The sequence below is a fragment of the Alosa sapidissima genome, chromosome 13 (assembly GCF_018492685.1).
Source record: "Alosa sapidissima isolate fAloSap1 chromosome 13, fAloSap1.pri, whole genome shotgun sequence".
Classification (NCBI taxonomy): Eukaryota; Metazoa; Chordata; class Actinopteri; order Clupeiformes; family Clupeidae; genus Alosa; species Alosa sapidissima.
This window is the reverse complement of record NC_055969.1, coordinates 31174068-31200236: the sequence shown is the minus strand read 5'-3', so window position 1 is coordinate 31200236 and position 26169 is coordinate 31174068. Positions and strand designations below refer to the sequence as shown.

At 48.3% G+C, this 26169-nt stretch overlaps 1 protein-coding gene across 5 annotated transcripts in view; it reads left to right on the top strand.

Annotated features, from left to right (window-relative positions):
• Positions 1–26169, top strand: part of dennd1a (DENN/MADD domain containing 1A) — an 87445-nt gene that overhangs the window by 36207 nt on the left and 25069 nt on the right. For 4 of the 5 annotated variants that reach the window (XM_042059091.1, XM_042059088.1, XM_042059090.1 and 1 more), the window contains exons 6-12: positions 11425–11494; positions 11682–11762; positions 12888–12941; positions 14537–14647; positions 18504–18604; positions 21216–21261; positions 22878–22979. In XM_042059091.1, the coding sequence (XP_041915025.1) occupies positions 11425–11494; positions 11682–11762; positions 12888–12941; positions 14537–14647; positions 18504–18604; positions 21216–21261; positions 22878–22979 (565 nt within the window). The remainder of the gene's footprint in view (positions 1–11424; positions 11495–11681; positions 11763–12887; positions 12942–14536; positions 14648–18503; positions 18605–21215; positions 21262–22877; positions 22980–26169) is intronic. The other variant, XM_042059089.1, reaches the window with a different exon arrangement.

The window sequence follows — 26169 nt, the reverse complement described above, 5'->3', positions numbered from 1 at the left end:
GAACAAAAGCAATTTAGTAACATTGGATTATCACTATGTTGGAACAAATCACAAAACTGCACTTGAAGCAGCTTACCACAACTCTCACAACGCTACCATAGAGTAAATACAGTACAAGATTATGGCTCATTTTGAATTTAGAAACTTGAAGCTTGAATTAGACGTTTAAACTATTCCGATTAGTCCAATAACTGCTTATTATGAGTCTTATGAGTATGTTTGGTGGGACCATCGGTATAGAATATCTGTGTGTGAGGCTGCTGCTGTGTTTGGCCGTGGTGGTGGTGGTGGTGGTGGTGGTCGTCCATCCTGAGCCCAGCTCTCATCACTGGGCAGCTGGCGAGTGTGTCCTGTGCTGCCGGCAGTGCGGTGGCCCTGCTAAAAGACAACACCATTTCCTGCTGATCTCCGCCGTCCTGGGCTTTGAAACCGCGCCGCCCAAGAGCCTTTGTTTAGTCTAAGAGGAGCAGCCACCCTTTCTCAGGCCACCCCTGTGTTTTTCTCTGCTTTCTCCTTTTTGCTTTTCTCCAGCTCCAGCAGTTTCTCTCTCTCTCTCTCACTTTATCTCTCTCTCTCTCCCTGCCCCTCCCCTCCCCCCTTCTTCTTCTTCTCTAAGCCGGCTCCTTTTGCCTTAGCATTGTAATTGTTCAGCAGTGAGATTTGAAACATCACGTTCAATAATCTTAAATCAACCTGGCAAGGCTTGGTGCAGTTTGGAAGGGCCATATCCAGAAATAGTTCAGACCGTGCAGTTTTCTTGTACTCCCCCCTCTCTCTGCACCCCCCCCCCCCCCTCCTTAAACCTTTCTACCCCCCATACCACCCCCCAGGTCTACCAGCCTGTTCCCCACCCCTTTCCTCTCTCGTTCTTAGCCTCTGCCCCCACCACCGCTGGTTAATCCCCTTGAGTAATTGCATGTGACTTCTCTCCTCCCCTGCTGGAAGTAAGATGTTTGGCGCGGCACATCCGAGCTGATGTTGAATTCCACACCGGACCTCTTGGCCCGGTCTTAACCGAGTCCTCCGTCGCCAGAGCGATCCGGTGCCATGGATCAGGCGTCTAACCCCATAATAGTCTTATGGTTCACTTCGCCTCTCAGAAGGTCAAGTTTAAGAACAACCCAGAGTTTGTGGCATTATTGCACTTGTGCACTTTTCATCCAGTTCTTCATGTAAGCAGTGTACGTGTAGTTTACCTGCGGCTTATTCCGTTTTAGTGAAATAAATCACTGTAAACAGTGGGGCTTGGTGTACATTCACAGGATTCTTTAATATGATAAAATGAAAGAGAGAGAGAAAAAGAAAGAGAGAACTCCATGTGTTCTGTGAACGTTTAAGCTCATTTGTGTGGATATTAGTTGTGTAAATGTGTGTCTTGGCCTCCCTGTTTTTTCTCCATCTCTGTCTTTTTTCACCCTCTTACACTCTTACACTGTCTCCTGCTATTGTTCCCTTTCACTCCTTCTTCTCTCTCCCCCTTTTATTTCCTCTCCCTCTCTCTCTCTCTCTCTTCCTCTAAACCCCCTACCTCACTCCACTCCTCTCTCTCTCTCTATCTCTATCTATCTCTCTCTCTCTCTCTTTCTCTGTGTGCGGCGGAGGAAGCCCGGTCGGGCGGCCATTTTGCTTTAATTGAGCAGAAACATGTGAAGGGCTCGGGCATATCTGGGGGGATTAGAGGGCCGCGGGCGCAGCGGCCGCTCCAGCGCAGCTTGTGTTTTGGAGCAAAGGGCTCTGCTGGGAATGAATGTAGTTAGTGTGACCTCTGACCCGCAGCCCTGTTGACATGGAAGGCGGCCAAGGCGCAGCCACAGAACGCCTTTTGTTAGCGCCACGGCATGGCTCCCCCACTCTCTCTCTCTCTCTCTGTCTCTCTCTCTTCCATCTCTCTTTCTCTTTCTCTCACTCTCTTTCACCCCACCTCTCTCTCTTTCTCTCTGACTCCCCTGCCACCTCCCTCCCTCCCTCCCTCCCTCTCCTCCCCGAGCTCTTGGTGAGCACGGGGCACGCAGGAGATGCTGGCAGCCCTCCCCGCTGGAATGCGGAGGCCCTTTCTGTTCCCATGCTTTGGAAACAGAGGTGGGGTGCGAAGCCGAGCGGAGAGGAGAGGAGAGGAGAGGAGGAGATGTGTGGAGGGGACGGAGGGGGCAGAGAGAGGACTGGGCGGCCGTCCCTCCCTCTCTGCCTCACCCTCTCGGCAGGGGCAGCTCCTCCCTGCCTCAGCTCAATCTGCTCTGACAGTTTCCTGGCCTGGGGTTGCCAACTGGGCCATGGGGCAGGCTGGCTCTCCACCTCCTCTCTATCTCCTTTTCTCTCTTTCACACTCCCATATTTTTCTCTCACCCTCACACTCCCTTTCACTCTCTCTCTCTCTCTCTCTCTCTCTCTCTCTCTCTTTCTGTCTTTGCCTTTCACTTTTGTGTGCATTTTTTCTAGCTCCATCTCCCTCGCTCTCCTACGCCCCACCTCCCCACCCCACCCCACCCCACACCACCCCACACCACCCTACCCCACCCCACACCACACCACACCACACCACCCCACCCCACACCACCCTACCCCACACCACCCCACACCACCCCACCCCACACCACCCCACCCCACCCTACCCCACCCCACACCACCCTACCCCACCCCACCCTACCCCACACCACCCCACACCACCCCACCCCACACCACCCTACCCCACCCCACCCCACACCACCCTACCCCACCCCACCCTACCCCACACCACCCCACACCACCCTACCCCACCCCACCCCACACCACCCCACACCACCCTACCCCACCCCACACCACCCCACACCACCCCACGTTCATTCTCTTCTTCCCCATGCATGAGGGGACAGGGGCACCTGCGAGGTGTGATATTACACTGCTGCTGGAGAGTTCTGGAAATGCTCTGCGTTTGGTCTACTTATCCTGTCACACGGAGTGCTGACATTCACCACACTTCTTTCTGTTCTTTTCTACTGAAACGTTCCGTGTCTGTGATGGGAAGAGGAAGGCTATGTGTCATTTCTTTGCCTGGACACGGATCTTCTGGACACAGATATGCTTGTCCAATGGTTCAACGTGACCTTTTGCTGTCCCTGGAATGATATTACATTTCATTAGCTCCACACTTTTGAAAATCTGAGACACCAACAGATTTAGCTTTGTTTTGTTCTTTTGGATCAAATTTTCAATGGCCAACAAGCAGTGTGTCATTGTGTGTGCCTAACAAGAACCCATGACGTGTCCCTAAACAAATAAATCCCAATTTAGAGAGAGGAAGTAGTCAAGAAGGATAAGACGGGTCGACAAAGAGAGAGAAAGGGAGAGCGAGAGAAAGAGAAAGGCAGCGAGGGTGCAAGACAATGACGGTGAAAGAAAAGAGGGCCGGCTGAAAAGCTGTGTCCCCAGCGGCAGCAGCTTGTTGACTGTGAGTCTCCCCTGCGGGGGTCTTTGGGGGGAGCCCAGCGAGGGGGCCCTGCTGCGTCTGGGGGTCCCCCTCTTCTCTCCAGCCCAGGGATTAGTGCCGAGGTGGGCCTCTGACCTGCTATTGTCCCCCCCCCCGCCCCTCTCTCGTCTCCCCTGCTCTCTCTCCCCATCCCCGGGCCACTGGTTCCTGCCTCCAGTCCTCCGTGGTGTGCCCCCCTGACCAGTCCTTGGTCCTGCACTAATCTGGGCCAATCAATGGGCAATCGATTCTTTTATCTCTCAATAGGCACCAATAGGAGTCGGCTGGAGCCTAAATGGTAATCTGCATGCTTGAGTAGAGAGGGGAGGAGGAGAAGTGGTGGGGGTGTATGTGAGGGTGGGCTGGGGTGGGGTGGCGGAGAGCAGAATAAAGTGAGGAGGGATTAGGGCTGTTAATAGGTTTGATTAACTGTTTTAATTTAATGATTTAGTTTCACATCCTTCGCTGCACACCAGTGTTTGGGCGCAGCCATGAAGGCAAATACACACGCCCACGCTCGCTCCACTCTCACGCAGACATGCACGCAATGCGCTTTTTGCATTTCATACTCAACGCATTGGTCTGCAAGGCATTTTTTGTTTTTGTCTTTTTTTTTGGTCTTATTTACACTTTTAAGCGGCATTGTTAGCTCACAGCTCTAGGAAGTGCTGGTGTTACAACATGATTAACTCTCTGAAGGCTTGTACAGGCTGTGCAGAAGAAATATGTGAAGTGTTTCTGCTTAGAACATTACTTAGATTCCTAAGATGTAATATTCACGGGGCTTGGTGAAAATCAGTGACTTTAGATTTCATTTCACTTTCATAACTGTATTAAAAAATATAATATAAATCAGATGTTAAATTGTAATGGCAGTATTAAAATTAAAATCCAAATTCCTGTTTGTGTAGGCAAAATCAGACAAGCAGCTACCCATGGACCTCTAGCATGCTAGTGTGCGTTTAGCCTGCCAATTTCCTGACTATATTCACCAGTCACATCCCCAGTCACCCTGTAGAAGTGCAGATGTCTCCATTCTCTCGCTTTCCTGGGTCTGGCGTGTGTTTTGTGAGCGTGGCTGTGAGAGGCAGAAGCAGCATATGGGTCCTGGGTGGGTGAGACTGGAGGGCACCCGCGGGAGAGCGACTGGGAGTGCCAGCGCAGTGCTGGGGGCTAAAGATGAGACTGAGCGGAGAGGGAGAGTGGTGGCGAGGCTCCCCTGCCAGGCTGCTGTTCTTACACCCTGAGGGCTCTGGAGCTCTGTGTCGGTAGAAGCACTGCGTTGGAACCGCCATCGTTAACGCAGCAGAGGAAATATACTTTGGACACTAGTACTGTGTGTGTGTGTGTGTGTGTGCATTGTTGCATATTCAATCGTGTGTAAGCACATTTTGGGAATCAGTGTTTTGTGTTTGTAGTTGTGGCATACAGGGGTATACAGTCTCACCACACTGGATGTGGGTAGGTGTGTTTTTAGTAAACATACATGCTACTTTTGCATCTGTGGTGATGCGTGTGTGTGTGTGTGTGTGTGTGTGTGTGTGTGTGTGTGTGTGCCACAGACAGACCCCTAATCACTTCCCTCCCTGGGCCTTTTACTGGCAGTGAGTTGGCCTGTAAAGCCTGGGCCAGAGCGGAAGAGACTCGAGGAAGCACACAGGTCTCTTTCACTTCCCCCCCCCCCCGACAATTAAAACTCTTGTTGACGCATTTATGTCCTGCCTGTTGCCCCCAACCCCTGTGCCCCCAGCCGCCCGACCGCAGTGCAGTGGAGATGCGAGCGCCTAAACAGGGCCGTCATGTTTCCAATTCTGTCCTGGATCTTGGAGGCCCCCCGTTATTAGACCAAAGGAGCCCCACTAATGGTGCCGGGGCCTACTCCTTAGCAGCGTGTAAAACTAGCTCAATCGTGCCTTTTGAAAAAACAGTGATTGTGTGCACAGTGAGTGCGTGTGCATGTGTGACTGGCTGTCTAGGTATCTTTGGTCCTAATTCCTAATGGCCTCTTGAGACTGGTGTCTCTACCTCTCTGAGTCTGTGAAATAGCTTTGTGACTTGCTTCGGTTTTAAAAGCAGTTGATGGTTGTGCTTATTACCTTCAAACTGCTTTCTTCTCTGCCATGATCACTGGTGACTAATCAGCTAGTTAACGTGACATGTACTGTGTGTAGATATTGGAAGTGAAAGGCTCTGCTGTGCAAACAAAGTAGTAGGACGGCTGTTAACGCCGAGAAACATGTCTAGCTTTAAAGAGGTGTTTATGAGATTTCTTCCTAATGAGATTTCTTCCATTTCTTCTGATCATGTTCATTAGGTTCTCTGTGAATAATAAAAACCTGAATCCATTCCAGAACTTCATCTTAGTCTGTGGCATTCGATCGACTGTTCAGACTCACGTTGTCTTCTTTCAACCAAGCAAGATGATTTGCAGGCGTTTTTTATCTGTCATGACTTCTTCTGCAAATTCCGAACATCTGCACCAAGGTTGCAGGTTGTGGTTTTCCGTGTGTCCCTCAGAACATCTTGGCAATGTCCATAAAAGCCTGGAGAGCAAATTAGCACTGAAGTGGAGTATTTTAGGTTTCAGTCTTTTTTTTTTTTATGAAGTCCTTTCTACCGCCGGAAACCTGTCCCGAGCGCACACAGGAACCAGTGTTTCGTCGTAAGACGTTTATTGTGTTCGGACCCACGTGAGAAACGCAGGCCTTGGAGAGCGAGGAAGCCGTGTTAGTGCATCGGTGAGAGACTTGAAGGCAGGAGTGGCGGAGACTTTATGGCCCCTGCTGTTGTAAAGTTGTCACTGGCGGCGGCGGCTGCTGCGGAATGGGCCTGAGAGGAGCGGAGCTGTGGCGACTCGTCCGCCGGCAAATTAAAATCCTCGGGATGGTGCGCCCTCTGTTCCTCTGTTTTTTTTTTTATGAGCTTTTATAGTTCCCCTTCAAATAAAAGGGGGGGGGGGGGGGGGCGGAGATATTTTCTTTTTAACAGAATGAAAAGTGATTTAAATGAGCTGCTCGGGCCGGCCGTTTTATGCTTGTCCGGGGGTGGGGGGGGGGGGGGGGTGTGCGTTGAATGTTGCTACTCCTCCATTTAACCTCTGACCTCGGCAAATGAGACTCCGGCAGAAAGGGGAAGTTTTTGGTTACAAACGAAAACCTGTGCTCCTTGTACATCATAAATCCCAGACACCAATCCCCTCCCCCACCTCCTTTTTTAAACCACAAGTGCCACTGCTGCAGGCTCTTGGACATGGGCATCACATCATTAAATCTGGCGAGTTAGCATACCTCACTGTGCCGTCTGCTAAGTGCACCCATTCACAGTCCCCCTCTGCTTTCTTACAGATGGCTGACGCTACTCCTCAGCGTGTGCCGAGTGCCATTAAATCTATTTCAGTTCTCAGTTTTTTTGCACAACCATTGAGGAATTGCGTTTTTTTAATCGTTAGAAATCATTTAGCTATTCAGTTGGGATCTCCTAATCATCATCAACTGTTCAACAGCATCTTGACCACGTGGAAAGAGATGTGTTACATTTAATATTCCAGCTCTAAATGTTTTTAAACATTTCCAAAACCCATGATTAGTTCTCATTGTCACAATAGTTTTGCACTTTTTGCACTGGTGTTGCTTTTCATGTTGAGCAAGACATCTCTCGACAAATGACCAACAGCTGTTCCTGGTCTAACAAGTCCATTAACGTCCAGTAGCACTGTTGCCCATTACTTTGTACACTGCTTACATACTTCCCACTAAGCATGGGAAAACAGATGTGTTGTACAACAGACATTGTACAAATGAAGAAGAAGCTAAAGCTACAAATGTGTAACATGCATCAATAGCAAGCAAAATATCTGAAGAATTACAATGCTAAAAAGCCAAAGGTGTTTATCATACTCAAGGGATGTAGTCCCCAAACAGCAGTGTAGACGGGTCTGGATTCAGGATTCTGTGAATTCCACTTTGCATAGTGTGAGTGTTGTGTAGAGTACTGCTGTGTGCGTGAGTTTCTTAATTTTGTGCTTGTGCTTGTGGAGTTGAGATTCTCAAAAGAGCCATCCTTCTCTGCATTTCTCTCTTCGTTGATTTCTTTGTTCCGTTTTGATGTGTTTTTGCCCTCTCTGCGCCGCTAACAGAGAGGTTTGGTGAATGCAGGTCTAGTGATCTCTGACATCCTCTGCCAGTGTATAAAGTGGCTGAGCGGTTTGACACTCAGACCCCCGTGCACATGGAGAAAGAAGCCGAGTCTTTAGGAGACCATATGAGGCCAATCTGTGCGATTGTTCCTCTTGAAAGGGAACAATGACCGGTCCACCATGTGGGTTTAAATCCTTACCCCCCCCCCCCCCCACCACCACCACTACCTCACCAAGCTTAAGTCTGCTTCACTTGCATTCGCCCCTTCTCTCTACTTGTTGTCCTCCTTTCTCCATCAGTAGGGTTAAAGTTCAAAGGTCACTCACTCTTTCACCACCTGGGTCATGGTACTTTGTCCATCACTTGCATTCATGACAAATGTCATTATAACAGAGTGCCAACCATGGAATCACTGTGTACATAATAATACATAACCTAGTCTAGTTCTCAGCTTCAAATCCGCTTGACTATCTTTCTTTCTCTCTCTCTCTTTTTTTTTCTTTCTTTCTTTCTTTCTTTTTTGTTTCTTTCTTTCTCTCTCTCTCTCTGTCTTACACTCTCTCTTTCTCACTCTATCTCTATATCTCCCTCACATACATACATACATACATACATACATACATACATACATACATACATACATACATACTGTATATGATCATTCACATAAACATAATGTAGGAGCATATACTGTGTGTGTATTCAAAGAGTGTACGTACGTTCAGCCTCATGTACTGCATGTGCCAGTGAAATGGCAGGAGTTGAGTTGAGCCTCATTAAGAGTGAGCCCCATCCCCTCTGGTCCATCTTCAGGCGGATTGGGGTGGAGCTGGTGGTGCAGGAGCGAGCGCTCTCTATGCATAATCACAGGGGGAAGGACACACACACACACACACACACACACACACACACACACACACACACACACACAGAGACACACACACACACAGAGACACACACACACACACACACACACAGAGAGAGACACACACACACACACACAGACACACAGAGACACACACACAAAGTCAAGGATGTTTAGCGCTCATCTCGGGCTAATGAAATTCCGAAATGCTAAAGAGGGCAGAGGAGTGCTGGTGCACTAAGGCAACGCTCCTGATGAGCATGCTGGCCACGCGGCCAGCGCACACGCATACAGCTCCATACTAATACGGCCAGCGCACACGCATACGCATACAGCTCCATACTAATACGGCCAGCGCACACGCATACAGCTCCATACTAATACGGCCAGCGCACACGCATACGCATACAGCTCCATACTAATACGGCCGCGCAGGATATTCAACTGTCTTTTGCTTTTTCCTTTTTTTTTTACACATATTTTGAATATTCCAGAAGAGTGGGACGCCCTCCAGGCTGGTGTGGATCAGGGTTTACGATGCTCCTTAAAAAATGCAGATGCAGAGATTCACTAGTGAGTCGCAACTGGCAGTTGCTCGATAAATCCCTCGCCATTCACACTAGCAAACATCGTGAGGGAAATGATATCCTTCTGTGTTCAGTTGTGTAGATGTATGTGTGAGTAGTTTAAGACACCTGGTTAAGCTGATTGTACAAAGTCCTACTCCTCATACATGGATATCTAATTCATGAGCGAGAAAGGGCCCTAATTTAATTGACAGGCAAATGCACATATATGCAAAAGCGTTTGACACCTTATACATTAGATTTTACCTGTCATTTAAATTGGGGCCCAAAGTGTTTGTGGTGTGGAGTAAGGCTTCGCTCATGACAAACTTCTAAGGGAGTCTGCACCTGCTTTTATTTTGTATATTTTACATTTTTCTCTACAGGTAATTATTAAAAACAAATACCAAGGCTCAGATTTGTTTAAGCCTTATTAAAATGTTGACCCTTTGTGTGAAGCTGAGTGGTGCAAGGTCGGCGATGGGGCTGTTGGCAGTGCTGGGCTCGGCCAGTGCTGTTTGTCTGACTGGTGTCTGACCTCACATCCAGACAGAGGGGATCAGCCAGCTAGACAAGCACAAGCTCTCTGGCTACATGGGCTTGTATATTTGTTGCACTTTTGTAGAGTGCAAACTTTCTCCTTCTGTTGGTCTGAAAGGGTGTGTGTGTGTGTCTTTGTGTCTGTGTGTGGTATTGACTTTCAGGAAATGCGAGGGAGCTTGTGTATGCAGATGAGGTGCTACTTTAGTGAGAGGCCATTTAGCTGGGTTCATCAAACCGACAGTGGCAAAATGCGTGTCTACAAGATTTTGTCACTGTGTGTGTATGAGCATTTATGCGAACACCGGAATGTGTGTGTGTGTCCATATCTATCCCCACGTTCTCCAACTTCAGCCTTCTCCTCCTCTCGGCGTAATGAGCCGGCGCCGGGTGAAATCCGCGCGCTCACGGGCGAGTGACGGCCACAATTAGAGTGCAGGAGAGGGGCAGTGGCAGGCGGGCATCTCCCCACGTCTCCAGTCTCGCCTGGATGTAAATAAGGGAGCGCTTTGGAGGGGGGGAATTAGCCCCCGCGCCCAGCGCTGCGTTAAAGCTGTCCACGTAATGAGAGTACGCTGGCATCTCAGCAGCTCCTGGTGACCAGAGCCCCCCCTACACACACACACACACACACACACACACACACACACACACACACAGACGCCCCCACGTCCCCCACATATCCACCCCACACCCACTGTCTCCCGCTCAAGCAACAAGCGTCAAGCCGCCTGTCTCCAGACCAAATATTTTAATTAGGCTGAAGAATCTGCACTTGGCACAGCCTGTGTGTGTGTGTGTGTGTGTGTGTGTGTGTGAGAGTGTGTCTGTGTGTGGCTCTGTGTGTTTGTGTATGTAAGAGATAGAGATAGAGAGAGAGAGAGAGAGAGAGAGAGAGAGATGGACTGAGTGAGAAAAGTTGTGTACAGCTGTTGCCATCAGTCTCTCACTCTTTCTCTCCCGCTCTGCTTTTCTGTGTCTCCTCTCCTCCCTCTCACTCCCTTCCCTCCTCTCACTCCCTTCCCTCCTCTCCTCCCTCCTCTCACTCCCTCCTCTCACTCCTTCCTCTCACTCCCTTCCCTCCTCTCCTCCCTCCTCTCACTCCCTCCTCTCACTCCCTCCTCTCACTCCTTCCTCTCACTCCCTCCTCTCACTCCCTTCCCTCCTCTCCTCCCTCTCACTCCCTTCACTCGTCTCCTTCCTCTCCTTCCTCTCACTCCCTTCACTCGTCTCCTTGGTCTCCCTCTCTGCTCTGTCTCCCAGTCCTTCCCCCTGAGGCCATAGGGGAGGTCTGGCCTGATCTGTACTTCCTCTCTTCCTCTCCCCTGAAGGACACTCTCCTCTCCTCTTCCCCTCTCCACCCCTTACCTCTCTCTCTCCATCTCTTTTCCCTTGAGGCCACTCACCTACACTCACTCTCTCACCCCTCACCCCTTGGCTGACAGCTGCCCCCCCCCCCCCCCCCCAAATTCATAGCCTCCAGTACCCATTACATAAACCTCCTAACACACACACACACACACACACACACACACACACACACACACACACACACACACACACACACACACACACACACACACACACACACAAACAGACAGCAGCCGAAAACATACCATCTACATCAAGGGAATGAATTTTTGAGAGCCAGGAGCACCATGATGTGTAGAGAGCTATGCAGTGACATGGTCAGCTCCTCTATAGTAAGTAGTGAGTAAAGCTACTTAAGAGACAGGATACAACATTTGAAATCATCTTTGTCAAAAGCAAGGTCTTCTCTGCAGCTCATTTTTTTTGTGGAGACCTTTCACATGTCATTGAACTTGCCTGTTCACGCTGTGTGTGTTTTTTTTGTCTTCTTTCTCTTCTGTGTAGTTATCTTCCGTGGTTTGAGGTGTTTTACAAGCTGCTCAATACCTTGGCAGACTACAGTCTCAAAGGCCAGGTGGGTTCCCATGAAGATGCTGTACTTTAGAGAACATGAGATCAAGCCATCATCACATGAATAAGCCTCAAAGCTTGGCCACACAGGTTGGAAGTCAGTCTGCCATGTTCTATTTTAACGTGTGTGTGTGTGTGTGTGTGTGTGTGTGTTTGCTTGTTTGTGTTTGTGTTTGTGTTTGTGTTTTCAGGACAGCCAGTTGAAGGAGCTGTTGGATTCACTACATGCCCTCTCCATTCCTGAACCTGGAGTGCCTGTGCATCTGAGTGTGGTGCGTCCCTGGGCCTTTGTGCTTCTCCTGTAAAATGCAACAACCACAGACAAACTCAGCGACTCATAGAGATTTGGATATCTGTTTCCCCCGCTGTGTAAAATGCAGCGACTTTCTCACTGTGCGACTCACTCGGGCTGGGGATATGTGTGATATCAGATTCACAGTGCACACGGAGGCCCTGTCGTCATTTCACATCCATGTCATGTCCTGGTCTATGCCTCTGCCAGAACCGGGCTGTGTTTGGGCTGATGTGCTCTTAGCAGAGCGAGGCGCCTTGTCTGGCTCCGAATAGCGCTGCACTCTGCTGCCTCCCAGGTGCTCTTGAAAGGGGGACAGGTGGCCTCCTCTCCTCTCCATTCTTCTCTCCTCTTCTCCATTCTTTTCCTCTCCTCTCCTCTCCTCTCCTCTCTTGTCCTTTCTTTTCCTCTCCTCTCCTCTCCTCTCTTGTCCTTGTCTTCCACTCTGCTCGTGTCTTCCTCTTCCCAGAGAGGCTCATTTCACAGGTGGTGGAGCGGCTAACGGATTCAGAGCAGGCAGCGGAGGAGGGGATGATATTGACACCGAGGGGAACGAGTGTTTGGGAGTAAAAGAAATGAGAGAGAGGGTGTGGGGGGGGGGGGGGGGGGGGGTGGTGACACTCGTGGAGGAGCAGAGTATATTATTGTGCCCCCCCCCCCCCCCCACCTCACCCCCCCCCACACCTCACCCCATTGCTGCTCCTCTCCAGACACCTTCACTTCTATTTGCGTTCTGCCTGCTCCCCTGTCATGTCTGCCACCCTCTTGTCTGCAGGAGAGAGAGAGAGAGAGGGAGAGAGGGAGAGAGAGAGAGAGCATATGAATATGAGAGGAGAGGGGATCCACACTGAGACGTTTCTGAACTTAACGGTTACCTGTCGGTTCTCGAGTGCAGGCAGCAGAATTTTGGGACCGTTTGCCTTTTTAAAATTAGACTGGTAAAAAGGGGCAAGCTTGATCCTCACAACACTAAATATCAGATGTTGTTCCGGAAACCACCTTGCATGAATAGAGCAGAATTTGGTTTCCTAATGCAGTATGTTGTTTTTTGTGCTTGTCATAGTTTTTTGTTTTAACATTGTCCATTTTGTCTCTCTTTGTGCAGCATTCTTACTTCACCGTGCCTGACTGCAGGGAACTGCCCAGTATACCTGAGAATGTGAGTGGAGCTCACTGGTATTCCACCAAACACCTTCCCACCATGTTCAGCGCTGTACATTTAGCTAAAATCCTGACACAGACACACACACACACACACCTTTTTTAAAGCCTGCAAAGGGGGCTGTGTAGAAATCTGGCAAGAGGTAAAGGCACAACACGTGCAAATCAAACCCCGTACAAGTCGGATTAACCAGCTGCACAGGGGTCATTGATCCTCGCCCCAGACTAGTGCATCTGATGCAGTCGGGCCCCCCTCTAGTTAAGGGGAAACTTCCAGTCCATCACTGATGGGTTAAATGTTTTGTGCCAGGGGTTCACCCCGGCGCTGTTGATCTGACCCCAGTGGGGCTCGGCATCAAGTACACAACGGAGCGCTCCGCTCTCATCCTTTCTCTGAGGCGGCAATGGGAAGAGTCAGCTGAATCAATACCCCTCTTTCACTCTCCCACTTCCCCCCATTTCTTGCCAGTGGCTGAGGCAATAGACCCTGCGGCTGTGTGTGTGCGTGTGTGTGCGCGTGCGTGCGTGCGTGTGTGCATGTGTGCGTGCGTGCGTGCGTGCGTGCGTGTGTGTGTGTTTACATACATGCAGGTGTGTGTGTGTGTGTGTGTGTGTGTGTGTGTGTGTGTGTTTGTGTATAGTTGTGTATAGGGAAGTGCACCTAGACAAACTACACAGTACATGTATATGACACCATTGTCTGTTGACTACAGAGCCATATGAGCACCTTGTTAAATATTTAAAAAGGAGGAGCAATACACAGAATATTTTATAATAAGAGAAAGAGCCCCGTTTACCCCCATTTCCCACTACACATACCACCATCTCTCCAGATGAGTTGCCAGTCAGCGCAAATGTGTCCAAACGGCAGACACTACCGTAGCTCGGGGAGGAGAAAGGGACTATGGGGTATTTTAAGCTGGGCTGGAGATGTGCTTTCCTAATTTAGCTAAGATTTTGACTCCTACATTAAGTACACTGTACATAATGTTGTGGTGCTGTGATATAATTACTGTATGAAAAGGCATAAAAAGTGACATAGAGAAGGCTAAATCTTTGCTAAACAGGTTGACAGGTCTGGCCCAGTGTGCAGACCACACTTTTTCTAAGGTCTGGCCCAGCTAAATTTGATTTATGTCAGACACCTTACTGGTATTAAAGCTAATTTACAGATTTGTTTCTCTTTCGTTGCCTGGGAGCATTTAGTTTCCCTCTGAACCACCCTGCCTATTGTGCCTTTGAGTGCAGTCTCCATTGACAGCTGATGTGTTTAGCCTGCCAATTCCCCTGCCACAGCAGTCTCTTCACCTCACAGTGCACCAGTAGAGAAAGTTCAGGCGTCATGTGTCACCACGTCCTGTCACTGGCGCTGACACACGAGTGTTAAACACGAACACTGAACTGTTGGCGTCGCGTTAGCCCTCTGCTGTAGTGTGGTTGACCTTCTCCACACTCATGATAAATGTGATGGATGTTTTTTGTTTTTTTTCTTGATCATTGCACAGTCATGGGTCCTCATGTTTGCTTTACGACTAACCTCTCCACTGTGTTTGTTTTTTCTTTGTGTTTGTTTTTGCTCTTGTTTTCTTGCAGAGAAACCTAACAGAGTATTTTGTAGCCGTAGATGTCAATAACATGCTCCATCTGTACGCTAGCATGCTTTATGAGCGTCGAGTCCTGCTCTGCTGTAGCAAACTAAGCACTGTAAGTACTCTAGCCTCTTCACTCTTTCTTTCTTTCTTTCTTTCTTTCTTTCTTTCTTTCTTTCAGTCCTTGTTTCCCTCTTTTCTTTCTACCTCACTCTTTTTCTAGCCTCTTCACTTTTCACTTTCCTCTCTCTGTTTCTCTCTTCCTCACTCCATCTCTTAACTTTCCTTCATTCTCTATATATCTCTCTCTCATTTCTTCTCTTCTCTCTCTTCTCTCCATTGTCCCACGTGTTCACTCATTTAACCCACACACTTCTCTCCACAGGGGGCCAGGCCCACAGGCAACACACAATGGGCTTACAGAAAGAGATGTTGTTTAGTCAGGTGGATGTGTGTGTGTGTGTGTGTGTGTGTGTGTGTGTGTGTGTGGTACTTAAGATGTTTTTTTACTAGCTTAAAATATTGGCCAGGAGGTTACTGATATGCATTTTGAGTATTTCTTTCGTTGCGGCTGATTCTTATTTTTGATGAATAGAGAATAATTATTTACCTGGATGACATCTGGTGATGCACCAGATTTGACTTAAGTTAATTCTTGTTCTTTATTTTGTCCACGCTGCAAATATTGATGCTATCAACTTTGCTTAAACACTTTTAAATATAACTAGTCAGTAGAAGTTACATAGAATGTATATAGATATTGCATAGTTGTTGAAAATGCCACTCTTTTTTTCCCCACCAAGGCAAAAACTGGCCGCCTTTTTGTCCTTGTTATTTTTCAGCAGGAGCGATCATTAAAAGCCCAACCAAATGTCTTTGGGGTTGGGATATTGATTTTTGGCCTCTTAAGAGTCAGATTAATGCACCGTGTGTGAAATGTGATGGAGTTGCCTTTTGAAAACATGTTTGATTTTGTTTCTGTCTGAGTTCAAACTGAAGAACAATTGGAACTCATGTCCAGAGTGGAGACACTGCTGCTGTGCTGCTAAAAAATATGTTGTTTTTTTTTGTTGTCAAGATGCACTATAAGAGAGACCATTTCTAACTCAACATATGGTCAGCTAGCCATTAAAGCCTTCCTCTTCACAACTAAGGTTTTTATTTTGTTCATGCGTATTGATTTTGTAAGTTTCCTGGAGAGAGACGGTGTAAGATGTCATTTAAAGGGTCTCTTTGGAATGCTCAGAATAAAAGGCTTTTTACCTCAGACACAAATAACCCAGAATGTTTCTGCCTGGACTTTCGTTTCGGTCAAGACGATTCAAGGCCTTAGTGTTTTCTCAACACATTTTTTTCTAAAGCCTCCTCTAAATGGCTTGAAGTGTGTGGAACTTGGAGTATGGCTCCATTCCAGTATGAGTTAGTTTGCTTCCCAAGCTTTGTGAAGGAGATGCCTGAAGAAGCCTCCTGTCATGTCGGACATTGTTGTCATCCTCCGTCCTTAAGAGGATGCGATTAATCTCGGGCATCCCAGACTGGCTCCGTGTCTCTTACCTGTGAAGAGACTGCCAGGCACGCCTGGATGGGAGTGTGACGGGCGTTCCCCAGGGCCTCCCAGCACCTGCCTGCCTGCCTCTCCTCTCCTCTCCTCTCCTTTCCTTGCGTGAGGGACAGGGATGTCTCGGCGCTGGGATACAAAAGCAGCAGCCCCCCTCCTTGTTTGTTTTCAGACTTCAGATCAGATTAAACAAGTTTAGACGCGGCACTCTGAAATCTCTGGCACACGGGCAGTTTGATTGACGAGCAAGGGTGAAAGGGGGCTTCTGCAAGGTAAAAATACCAAAAAAAAGATGAAAATCTCTTCGATTTTATTCCCCCCTGATTTTGACGGATCTTAATATAGAAGTGGATGAAACAGCCCGTGTGGACTCACGCGCTATTATGAGAATGGCGTTTTAAAAGTGGCCGCCGACAAAGCTATTGACACATCTGCCGCTTTATTGGGGGGGACTCTGATTTTGATCAGCCGCGGCTGCTGCCATACGCCACATTCCTCACTACCTGACGCACAAAGCCAAACAGAGCTGCCGCCAGACAGCAGTGACAGTTATGCAGGGGGGGAAACAGACACACACACACACACACACACACACACACACACACCATAGAGGAAATGAAGTCGTCCTTTTCCCGGCACAAACAATTAGACACACCCGTGCAGAGCCAGGCCTGCGCTGCTTTGATGGCCCTGAGTAATCTGCCCGCACACTGTTTGACCCGAGTCCCCCCCCCCCGACGTGCGGCAGGCACTTTGTTTGTCCAGAGCTCCGCGGTGAGGCTTTATGGGAATGGGTGATGACATCACCAGGAGTCAGGCGGTGTGGTGGCGTGCCGTGTGGCAGGGAGAGTAAAAGGAGCCGCCGCCGCCGCCGCAGCAGCAGCCTGCAGCAATGAGGACCGGCATACAGCGGCCAGCGCTGGCACACAGCTGCCTGGTTATCACCCCTTGCTCACATGCAGCAGAGCAGAGAGGTGTGGTGTGTGTGTGTGTGTGAGAGAGAGAGAAGGAAGCGGGGTTCTCACGGCAGCGTGTTTTTAATCTCATGAATTTTACGAGCATAATCATGAGCCCTGATGTGAAACCTCTGACAAACATCCTGCTTTGTGTCATGTCCACACTGTCTAATGTGAAACCTTGAAGTTGTAATCATAGCTGCGGGCCAAATTAGCATCTGTTTGAAGATGGGTGGTGGTGCAGGCGATTTTTTTTTTTTTTTCCAAAAGGAGTGGCATAAACATAATTTTAATATTTATGAGGTACAAAGGTGCAGTGCATTTTGTGCATAATCTGATACCTTGCGAATCCCTCAGAGTTTCCCAAAAGTGTGAAAGCTCATATTTTTCCTGTGCTGATTCTCAAAAAAGCATCCTAACCTTACAAGTAGTTATGATCCTACGTGCCTGTTACACACAACGCAGTTTTAAAAGAGATCATCTTACACTGCTAAAGGGAGAGACCTATTGGATCTATAAATGGGATGCATTGATATATCCAGGCCTCAACAAAGAGATAGATATCAGACCTTTTTATGATTCTCTAACTTAACTTCAATGTTGTTGACATTTTCTCTGTATGTGTTCTGGTTTTGATTTTTGTGTTGCTTATGTCTTATATGTCTCTTGTACATGATGGTGTGATTTGGCCATGTTTCAATCATTCAGCCTGTTAACATTCCACTCACTTGGATACTCTAGCCACACTATGCCCTAATGAAGACCCAGTGCAGGTTGAAACCAGTTAGTGTTTTACTATTGATATGCCCCAACTTTAAATAGAGGGGTTTTATCTTTCTCTTTGTCTCGATGTGAGTATGCCTGAAGTGAGCCCAGTGGCTTGTCTGTCTCTGCAGTGTTGGAAGTATTCATAATTGCAGTGTAACCTCAATATTTAATCATTCAAAGTATAATGCTATGTTAGGATTTACTGTATTTACTTCAGATTTACATACAGTAAGAGGTACTATTAGTCATGTATAAGTATTAATTGGGTCTAGAATTGGCATTAGACTGTGGCTGTGAATCATTTGCAAATTGATTGAAGAATGACTTGTAGAAGAATGATGATGATCTACACTGTAACTTTCACTGATGTCATGGATTATACATGTTTTATTATTATTCATATTTCCTTGGGTCTGGCCACTTGGGCATTATTTCAGCAGAGTAAGACTGATTTCCTGTGTGTGTGTGTGCGTGTGCGTGTGCGTGTGCGTGTGTGTGCGTGTGCGTGTGTGTGCGTGTGCGTGCGTGCGTGTGTGTGTGTGTGTGTGTGTGTGTGTGTGTGTGTCTCTGTGTGTGTGCCTGTGTGTGTGTCTCTGTGTGTGTGTGTGTGTGTGTGTGTGTGTGTGTGTGTGTGTGTGTGTGTGCGTGCGCGTGACAACAGCCGTGTTCACTCTCTCTCTCTCCCACAGTTAACGGCTTGTGTCCATGGAGCGGCGGCCTTGTTGTATCCCATGTACTGGCAACATGTTTACATTCCTGTCCTTCCACAGCACCTCATCGACTACTGCTGGTGAGTGCACTGCCCGGCAGCTGGCTCTCTCAAGCCCTCAGCATAAATCAGAGAAAGCACATTCTGCCTGATCAAATATATTTCAAATCCTTGTTGCGTGTTTTAGGAGGTCTTGTGAAATGGTTTATTCATGTCGATTGGTACTTTTCTTTTTTGAAGGTCTTCTGTGGAGTGCCTAGCCTTGGATTCAAATCAAAGTTAATTTTGAGCCATGCTAGATTATAGGCTTTTGCCCAGAAATATGTATTGTTGAACAAAGCTCTTGTCTTGGAGGTTTATATCACAAACATGTTTGTAAACTTGAATTATTGTGACATATTGACTGTCTCCATCCCAGATCCATACCAAATCTAACATACAAGACACAACGCACAAATCTAGCCTAAAGTTAACTTTTAAGTACGAGTGTGGTGGTCTACCATAGTACACAATGCTAGTAGACAATCCTTCAGTTAGGAGCAGGCAGTCATCCTACAATATGTGGTCTTTTGATAAAAGGATCATTCTCTCTGAAAGCATCAGTCTACCTATGAAAATGTATTCAGAAGACCTGCGCAGTATCTTAGAATGTCTCAATACTGTATGTCCTAAAATTGTTGTCATCCCAAAACCTTTGATTTTTCACCGATACACCATAGCACATAGCTGTATGTGTAGAACGCGTTGTCTAAAGCAGCTGGATGGAGACTGTTGCCGTGGCGAGATTTTTGTAGCTGGCATCTCGGCTGTGTGGGTGCAAACAGCAGCAGCGGCTGATTGGGCTGACACTTAAGCAGGGGAAAGTGGAAGCCGACGCCTTGCTTTAATGGCTCGTCTGTTGTCAAGGCAGGTGCGAGAGGAAAGAGAAACACTTGCGGAGGTGCAGTAGAAGGGAGTGCAGAAAGCTCTGGAGCTGGAGCTGGAGGGGACAAAAGACAGGGAAGGAAAATGTCCCCTTTCTTCGGAGCGTCTCATTTAAATTCCGGACATTGCTGTATCATTCTGTTTGTCAGTCGACAGTTGCTATGGAATATGTTTCTTTTGCTCACGACCATCACGTGTGAGCGGACATTCTTCTTGCAAGCACACCCTGAAATGGCAATAGATACACTAATTAAGTACGAGACCCCTAATGAAAGCCACTGTCGCTGTATGGGTTTCTGTGTGATTGTGTAGCCGTATGCAAGCCAATCACCATGAGGTGTAGTCACATGAATGCACTTTTCTGGAAACAAAGCAGTGTGTTTTTTTAAAGATTGTATTATTTTCTAAACAAGTACCTTTCATCTCCTAAGCAACCAGTGTTAATTAAGGGGAGCTCGGCGTCTAGGTAAGGGGTGGGTGACGAGGGCAAGTGAGCTAATTATCGCTCTTTCTTTACTTTCTTTGCGAAAAATCACTAATCACTCGTCTGACACGCGTGCGTGCGTGTCTGTGTGTGCGTGCGCGTGGTGCATGCTGGGTGGTAGTAGGGGCACATGATCTTCACGCAGTGCCATTGGCTGACTGCATCCGTCACACTGGAGAGGCAGAGGACACAGGGCCCAGTGCTAATTTGATGTCAAGGTTTTTCGAGTTTTTTTTTTCCTTTCTTTTTTTCACCAGGGCTCAGTTGGCCAGCTGAAGGAAGGCCCCTGCCGGATCACGTAACTCCAGCTTCGCTCTACCCCCCCCCCCCCCCCCCCCTTGTTCCACGCTCAGCCAACCACTATAAATAATTGGGCACGAGCGAAAATTAGCGTCAGCCAAAACATCCAGTTGTGCATTTACCAATGTTTTTCTCCATGTTTGTTTATTTATTTACCTGGCTTTCTCTAGCTGCTCTCGAAAGCCCAGAACTTTTAACCATCTCTATTTATTTTATTTATTTATTTATTTCCCTGCCACCGCCATCACCCCCTTCTCATTTGACGAAAAAGGAGTCTGTATTTTAATTGAATGTCACGGCACAGGAGATGGAAACGAGGACACTTAATTAAAGGCTGGCGGGTTTGGCTTCAGTGCGCCCGTGATGGGTGACAGGTTCCCTCATCCCCCTTTTTCTTCGTCCCTCTCTCTCTCTCTCTTTCTCTTTCTCTCTCTCTCTCTGACCAGTACCCAATCAGCCACATATCGCCCTGCTCAGACACGTCTCCCCCTCTAATTCCTCTCCTCGGCTCTGTCGAGGCCTCATTGGGGAGGATGGCCATATCTGTTAGACAGCAGGCTCAGTCAGGAGGTTGAGCCGAGGGCTCTTTACCCTGGTCGGAAAGCTGTCCCAATGCCCCACGCTGGCAGTGCCCGTGGTGGAGGTTATTAGACAGGACTCGTGGGCGTGTGTGTGTTGGAGATGACACTCTCAGCCCTAGCCTGGAAGTTGGACTTGGTATCTTATTGTGTGTCTGTATTTACACCTTTGGTATTAAGGCTGGTTTTGAATAGGAGCTGTCAAGCCATTGGCACAGCATTGTTGTTGTGTACATTGCTTGTGATTTTCTGTTTGTTTTTGCATTGTTAGTGATTTGCTGTTTGCTGTGGTTTTGATCATACTTATATATTCTCCTGCTATGTAAATTGCTTTGCTATAATTAATATACTGTATGCTGTACCGTGAGGAAGCTGTAACCTTGCGCTGTATATTTCCACTCCACAGCGCCCCCATGCCTTACCTCATTGGAGTCCATTCCAGTCTGATGGAGGTGAGTTGCTCTGTTTACTCATCATGGTCAAGGACATGAGTTTAGAAAGTCTGGAGTTTTTACCCTTAAGATGTGTTGTGTTGCAGTAGTTTCTCTTGGTTGAAAACCGTTACTATTTCAGTTCAGATGCGCTCGCACACACACACACACACACACACACGTACAGTGAAAGCCTCATAATGAAAAGGTCTGTGTGAAGTGAGGCTTTCATCCTCAGGGTGAGAAACACACCTCTGGACAAAAAGCCCCTAATTGCACAGCCGGACAGTCAGGCTGGCGCATCGATCCACATGCGTTAGCGGTGCACGGGGCCATTCTCAGCCTCCTATTATGCCGCTCCTCTGTAGTCATTAAAGCCCATTCAGTCGCCTCCGAATGCATCCTGGCCCGGCCCAGCCGAGGTCTGATCCGCCGGCTACATGCCATAAGCCACAGGAGTGATTAATGGTCCATCCGCCCGTACAGGGAGTAGGGAGGGAGGTGGGGGGGCCTGACAGGAGTGAGCTGCGAGCACCTCTCCCGTCCCGTGTTGGGGTCTCAGCGTCCCTCGTCTCTTCATCATCCTCGCTCTCGGCCATCCCGTCTCTCACCCCCCCATCCCCCCCCCCCCCCTCTCTCCCTCCCGCGCCTCAGAGGTCACGCTCTCAGCATCACCCTCTTGATTCATCACTCGGCTGATTGGGCCTGATGCTGATGTATTAATCAAGCGCCGCCGATCGTTCAGCGCTCTTCAGGGGCCTGTTTAGCTCCGAGGGCCACAGGCTGTGGTCCGGGTTTTAAAATGGCCCCTGGATCCCCTCTTTAAGGCCCAGGTGTGAGGGTGGGGGTGGGGGCAGGACCCGCCAGGCTTTGCTGCCCTGTGTGGAGACCCTCATTGTAGGTTTACCATTACTGGATGAGAGGCCTGTCCTGTGGCCTATTGGGCGGTGAGAGGTCAGCTCTGCTCCCATTGGTCAGTCGCATGCTGTGAGACAGGCAGTGCAGAGGTGAAGGGATTCAGTTGGAGGTCCTAAAGTGAGAAAGGAGAACTCCTCAGAAATTCATTTTATGGCACAATTACACAACACACAGTAAATCTGTTACACAAGTTTTCAGTGTACATTAGAGGAACACTTCAGCACATCTTTTAATATGCATTGTCAATGGGACCTTGAAATCCTGTTTCTATTTCACGTGGCCAAATGAACACCTTTTTATGGCATTCCTTTGATGTTACATTGAAAGATAGCAGCTCTCTTGCAGCTTTTGGTTTCTACATGCAGTAGCCTATTTTACATTCTCCGGCCTTGAAAGATGCATAGAAAGCAGACATCCGCAGACAGCGGCACGTCCCAAAGGGTCATGTAGTGCTAGTGCCGGTTCCTGCTCGGGATGTTTCTCCTGCATCAGCACTGCTGGAAGTCTGTCTGAAGAACTGGTCAGCTGTTATCACTAGTGCTGATCTCAGTTCTCCCTTATTTTACCTCTCGCCATCCCTCTCAGGGGAGAAAAGGGCACGTTGTAGGAATTAATCTTTCCTTTCTGTATTTCTGTCCCTCCCTCCTTTCTTTCTCTCTTCTTTCACTTTTTCTCTGTTCTTTCTCTTTTCCCCTCTTTCTTCGCGTGTCTCTCTGCAGAAGGTGCGGAGCATGGCCTTGGACGATGTGGTGGTGCTCAATGTGGACACCAACACTCTAGAGACACCTTTTGATGACCTTCAGAGCCTACCCAATGATGTGGTGAGTGTTTGTCTGATTAGGGGCCTTAAAAAAAACCCTCATCTTCTGTCACCAACCCCCCATAGCTCACCCTCCCACACACATATACACGATTCTCTCTCCCTGTGCTTTGAGCTTGTCAACCCAATCGAGAGGCTTTCCTCTGAGGAGCACGGCCATCAAATTGGCCATGAAGACTTCTTTCCCCTCCAGTTATCCTGAATGCGCAATATTCAGTTTTATGCCTGTCTGTGGGGAATACATGTATATGAATGAGTATCTGTGTGTGTCTGTGTGTGTGTTTGGAGCTGTGTCTATGTCCTTGTGTGGGTGAGCATACATGTGCTTGTGTGTGTGTGTGTGTGTGTGTGTGTATGGCCACCTGCATCTAAAGTGGCCTGGTAATGACCAGATCAAACGACCTGGAGCACAGGGCTGAGAGGAGAGGAGGAGGCCACTAGACCTGCTGCGTTTGATCTCCACTGCCAAACACCAAACACACACATAGCAGCCACCATGCAGTAGAGCCTCGTTAGGCCGACTTTTGTCTGTGTCTGTGTGTGTGTGTGTGACAGAGTGAGAGAGAGTGTGAGTGTCTGGAGAGGGTCACCATTGTTAACAGGTGGTGTGCATTCAAGAGTGATTATGAGAAGTAGCATCATGTTGTTTGAAGTCAACAATTGGGTGTAAGGTACCAGAAAGATTGTGTTCAGTCAGTGACTGTGACCAATATTGTTTGAGATGGACTCAAGAAGAGACCTTATTATGATGTAGGGTGACATAATGGTCAATGTATCATCAGATGGTCTTTCCCATACATCATACAAGCTTGGCCTACATAAATGCTTTAATTCCCCTGGATCTCTGTTTGATTCAAGATGTTTTTGGTTATTTAAATGAGTCACCTACATACCCGTGTGTGTGTGTGTGTGTGTGTGTGTGTGTGTGTGCTCTTCCTCATAAATGCCAAACCATTTCAAACTTTTATTTGCATGTGAGGATTTATTTTTTCCTCCAACACTGTCGTCATGGGCTTGAGGCTTTTGAGGCTTCACCTCCAGAACTCCCTCAGCTGTTCCTGGCTTTAATTTAGGGAGTCTGGCCGCCCCACGGCTCAGGCGGCTGAGTCCAGCTCGTCTGCGGCGTCTGCTTAGCCCACGGGAGCCACGGCAGACCCAGCGTCCTCCCCTCAGGCCACCTCCGCGCCCAGTGTGGGGCTGCGGTGTCTGGAGGACTGCCTGTCCCCTCGCTCCCTCCTTCCCTCCCTCTCTCCCTCCCTCCCTCGTTCCATCCCTCCCTCCCTCACCCCCACTCTGCTGCTGCTGCAGTTCCCCAGCCCCATGAGAGCTGGCCTGGCTGTGAGCAGAGCTGGCTCCACCGCCGTATCCCACAATGCCGTGGGGCCTGACTGGCTATTCCCCCATGTGAGTCACCACCACGGGGCACCCAGAGGCCTTTTCTTTTTCCTCGTATATATATATATATATATATTTTTTTTTATTAACTGGCCAGCGACTGAGTCGTGAGGCCGGCGACTACGCCCCTCTCCGCCCAGCGCCCCCTCCTTTAACGGGACTCCGCGGTGATTAAAGCGGTGGTGTTGCAGGAGCGGCGTGCCACATCAGAGGCCGCGGGTGCCCGTAAAGATCCTGGAGGCCTCCTCTCCAGCCCACACCCCCCACCAGCTCCCCCTGGGGCCCCCTGGGGCAGGAATGCCATGAAGCCCCGAGAGTCTTCCGACTCCGTGCTCATCCGCTTTGGCCCCCCCCCCCCTTAAAAAGCTGTTGCAACCCAGATATCCTGCTTTGTTCATGTTGTCCACTTTCTTTTTTAAAGCAACACCAAAGCACTTTTCCTCTGTTGCACGCACGTTATTTGTTTATCTAGCACTGGCTTTGCAAATAATCCACAGACACGGTAGAGTATGTTGCATGATTTAATGAAAGTATGTTGGATTGTGACATCAGAAGCAAGTCAAATTTGTAGTTTGTTATGTCTCATTCCATCGAACTACAGATTCGCTACCCGATCTGGCAATCTGCGAATACAGCGAATGCAGAAGTGCCGTTCACCCTGTTACGAGTTGATGAACCACTGAAACGATTTTGGAAACATTATATTGGTGTTACTTTAAAAAGGAAACTCTGAGACTGAGCTCTACAGGGGACCAATACCGATGCCTCCTCTTGAGTTTGGGGTCGTCACAACATTCGTTACACAAACGTAGCACCCACAAACACGGCACCGATCCACAAGGCAACACGAGAGCCGCGCTCAGGATGCCAATCGTCATGAAAGAGAACGCCGGAAAAACCCAGGCCCCTTGTCAATTCCATTTGTTTATTATTCGTGAAGTCCAATTTTTTATGTCTGTGTATATACATATTTTTTTTGTATTGTTTTTCCCCCCGACTCAAATCCTCTTAGTGGAACTGTCACTTGAGTTTAAGGAGAAGGAAAGCGATGGCAGCATTTGCATCCCTTCGTGCTCCGCTGCCCTCTTTGCCAATCTTTTGAGCGACGTATTTAATTTTTTCTATTCCTTTTTTTTCCCGCAGTGGTTAGTTTTTTTTGGGGGGGGTAAAAAGTCTTTGCTAACAAGGTTTGGCCTTGGGGTCCTAATGGCTGGCAGCAGAAGGGAGAGAGAGCGATGGAGAGAAAGCACAAGAGAGAGAGAGAGAGAGAGAGAGAGAGAAAAGAGAAGAGCCAGAGTGTGTGAGAGCAAGAGAGAGGGAGAGAGAGAAAGCGGGATGGATTACTTCAGGCCTTGTGGGCATGCGTTTGCTGCATTAAGCCTAAACGGCCGTCTCGTAAAGGCTATTCAAGTAGAATAATGTCATTGGCTCTCTCGGTCTCCTGCACCGCCGACCACGCTCGGCTCTCCGGCAGTTGGGGGCAACGTCGCTGGGCCATGCGATGGAATTGGACAGCCATCTACCTGAGGCCGCTGGCCTGGGGAACTGAAGCCTTCTGTCTAACCCCTCAACATGGCGCACATCTGAAAAAATTGGTCATTTATATCTGGGTTCACATTTCTTTTGTGTGTACAGTTAAACACTCCAGGAATTACTGCCTGCAAAATGAAAGTCTCACTATCTTTTCATTTTAATTTGGGTTTAGATTTTTTTTTGCACTTCAATTTGGATACAGAGCTTTGCAGATTCTAAGAATAAAGTCATACCAGGGTTTTTTTTTCTGTTACAAACTGGAA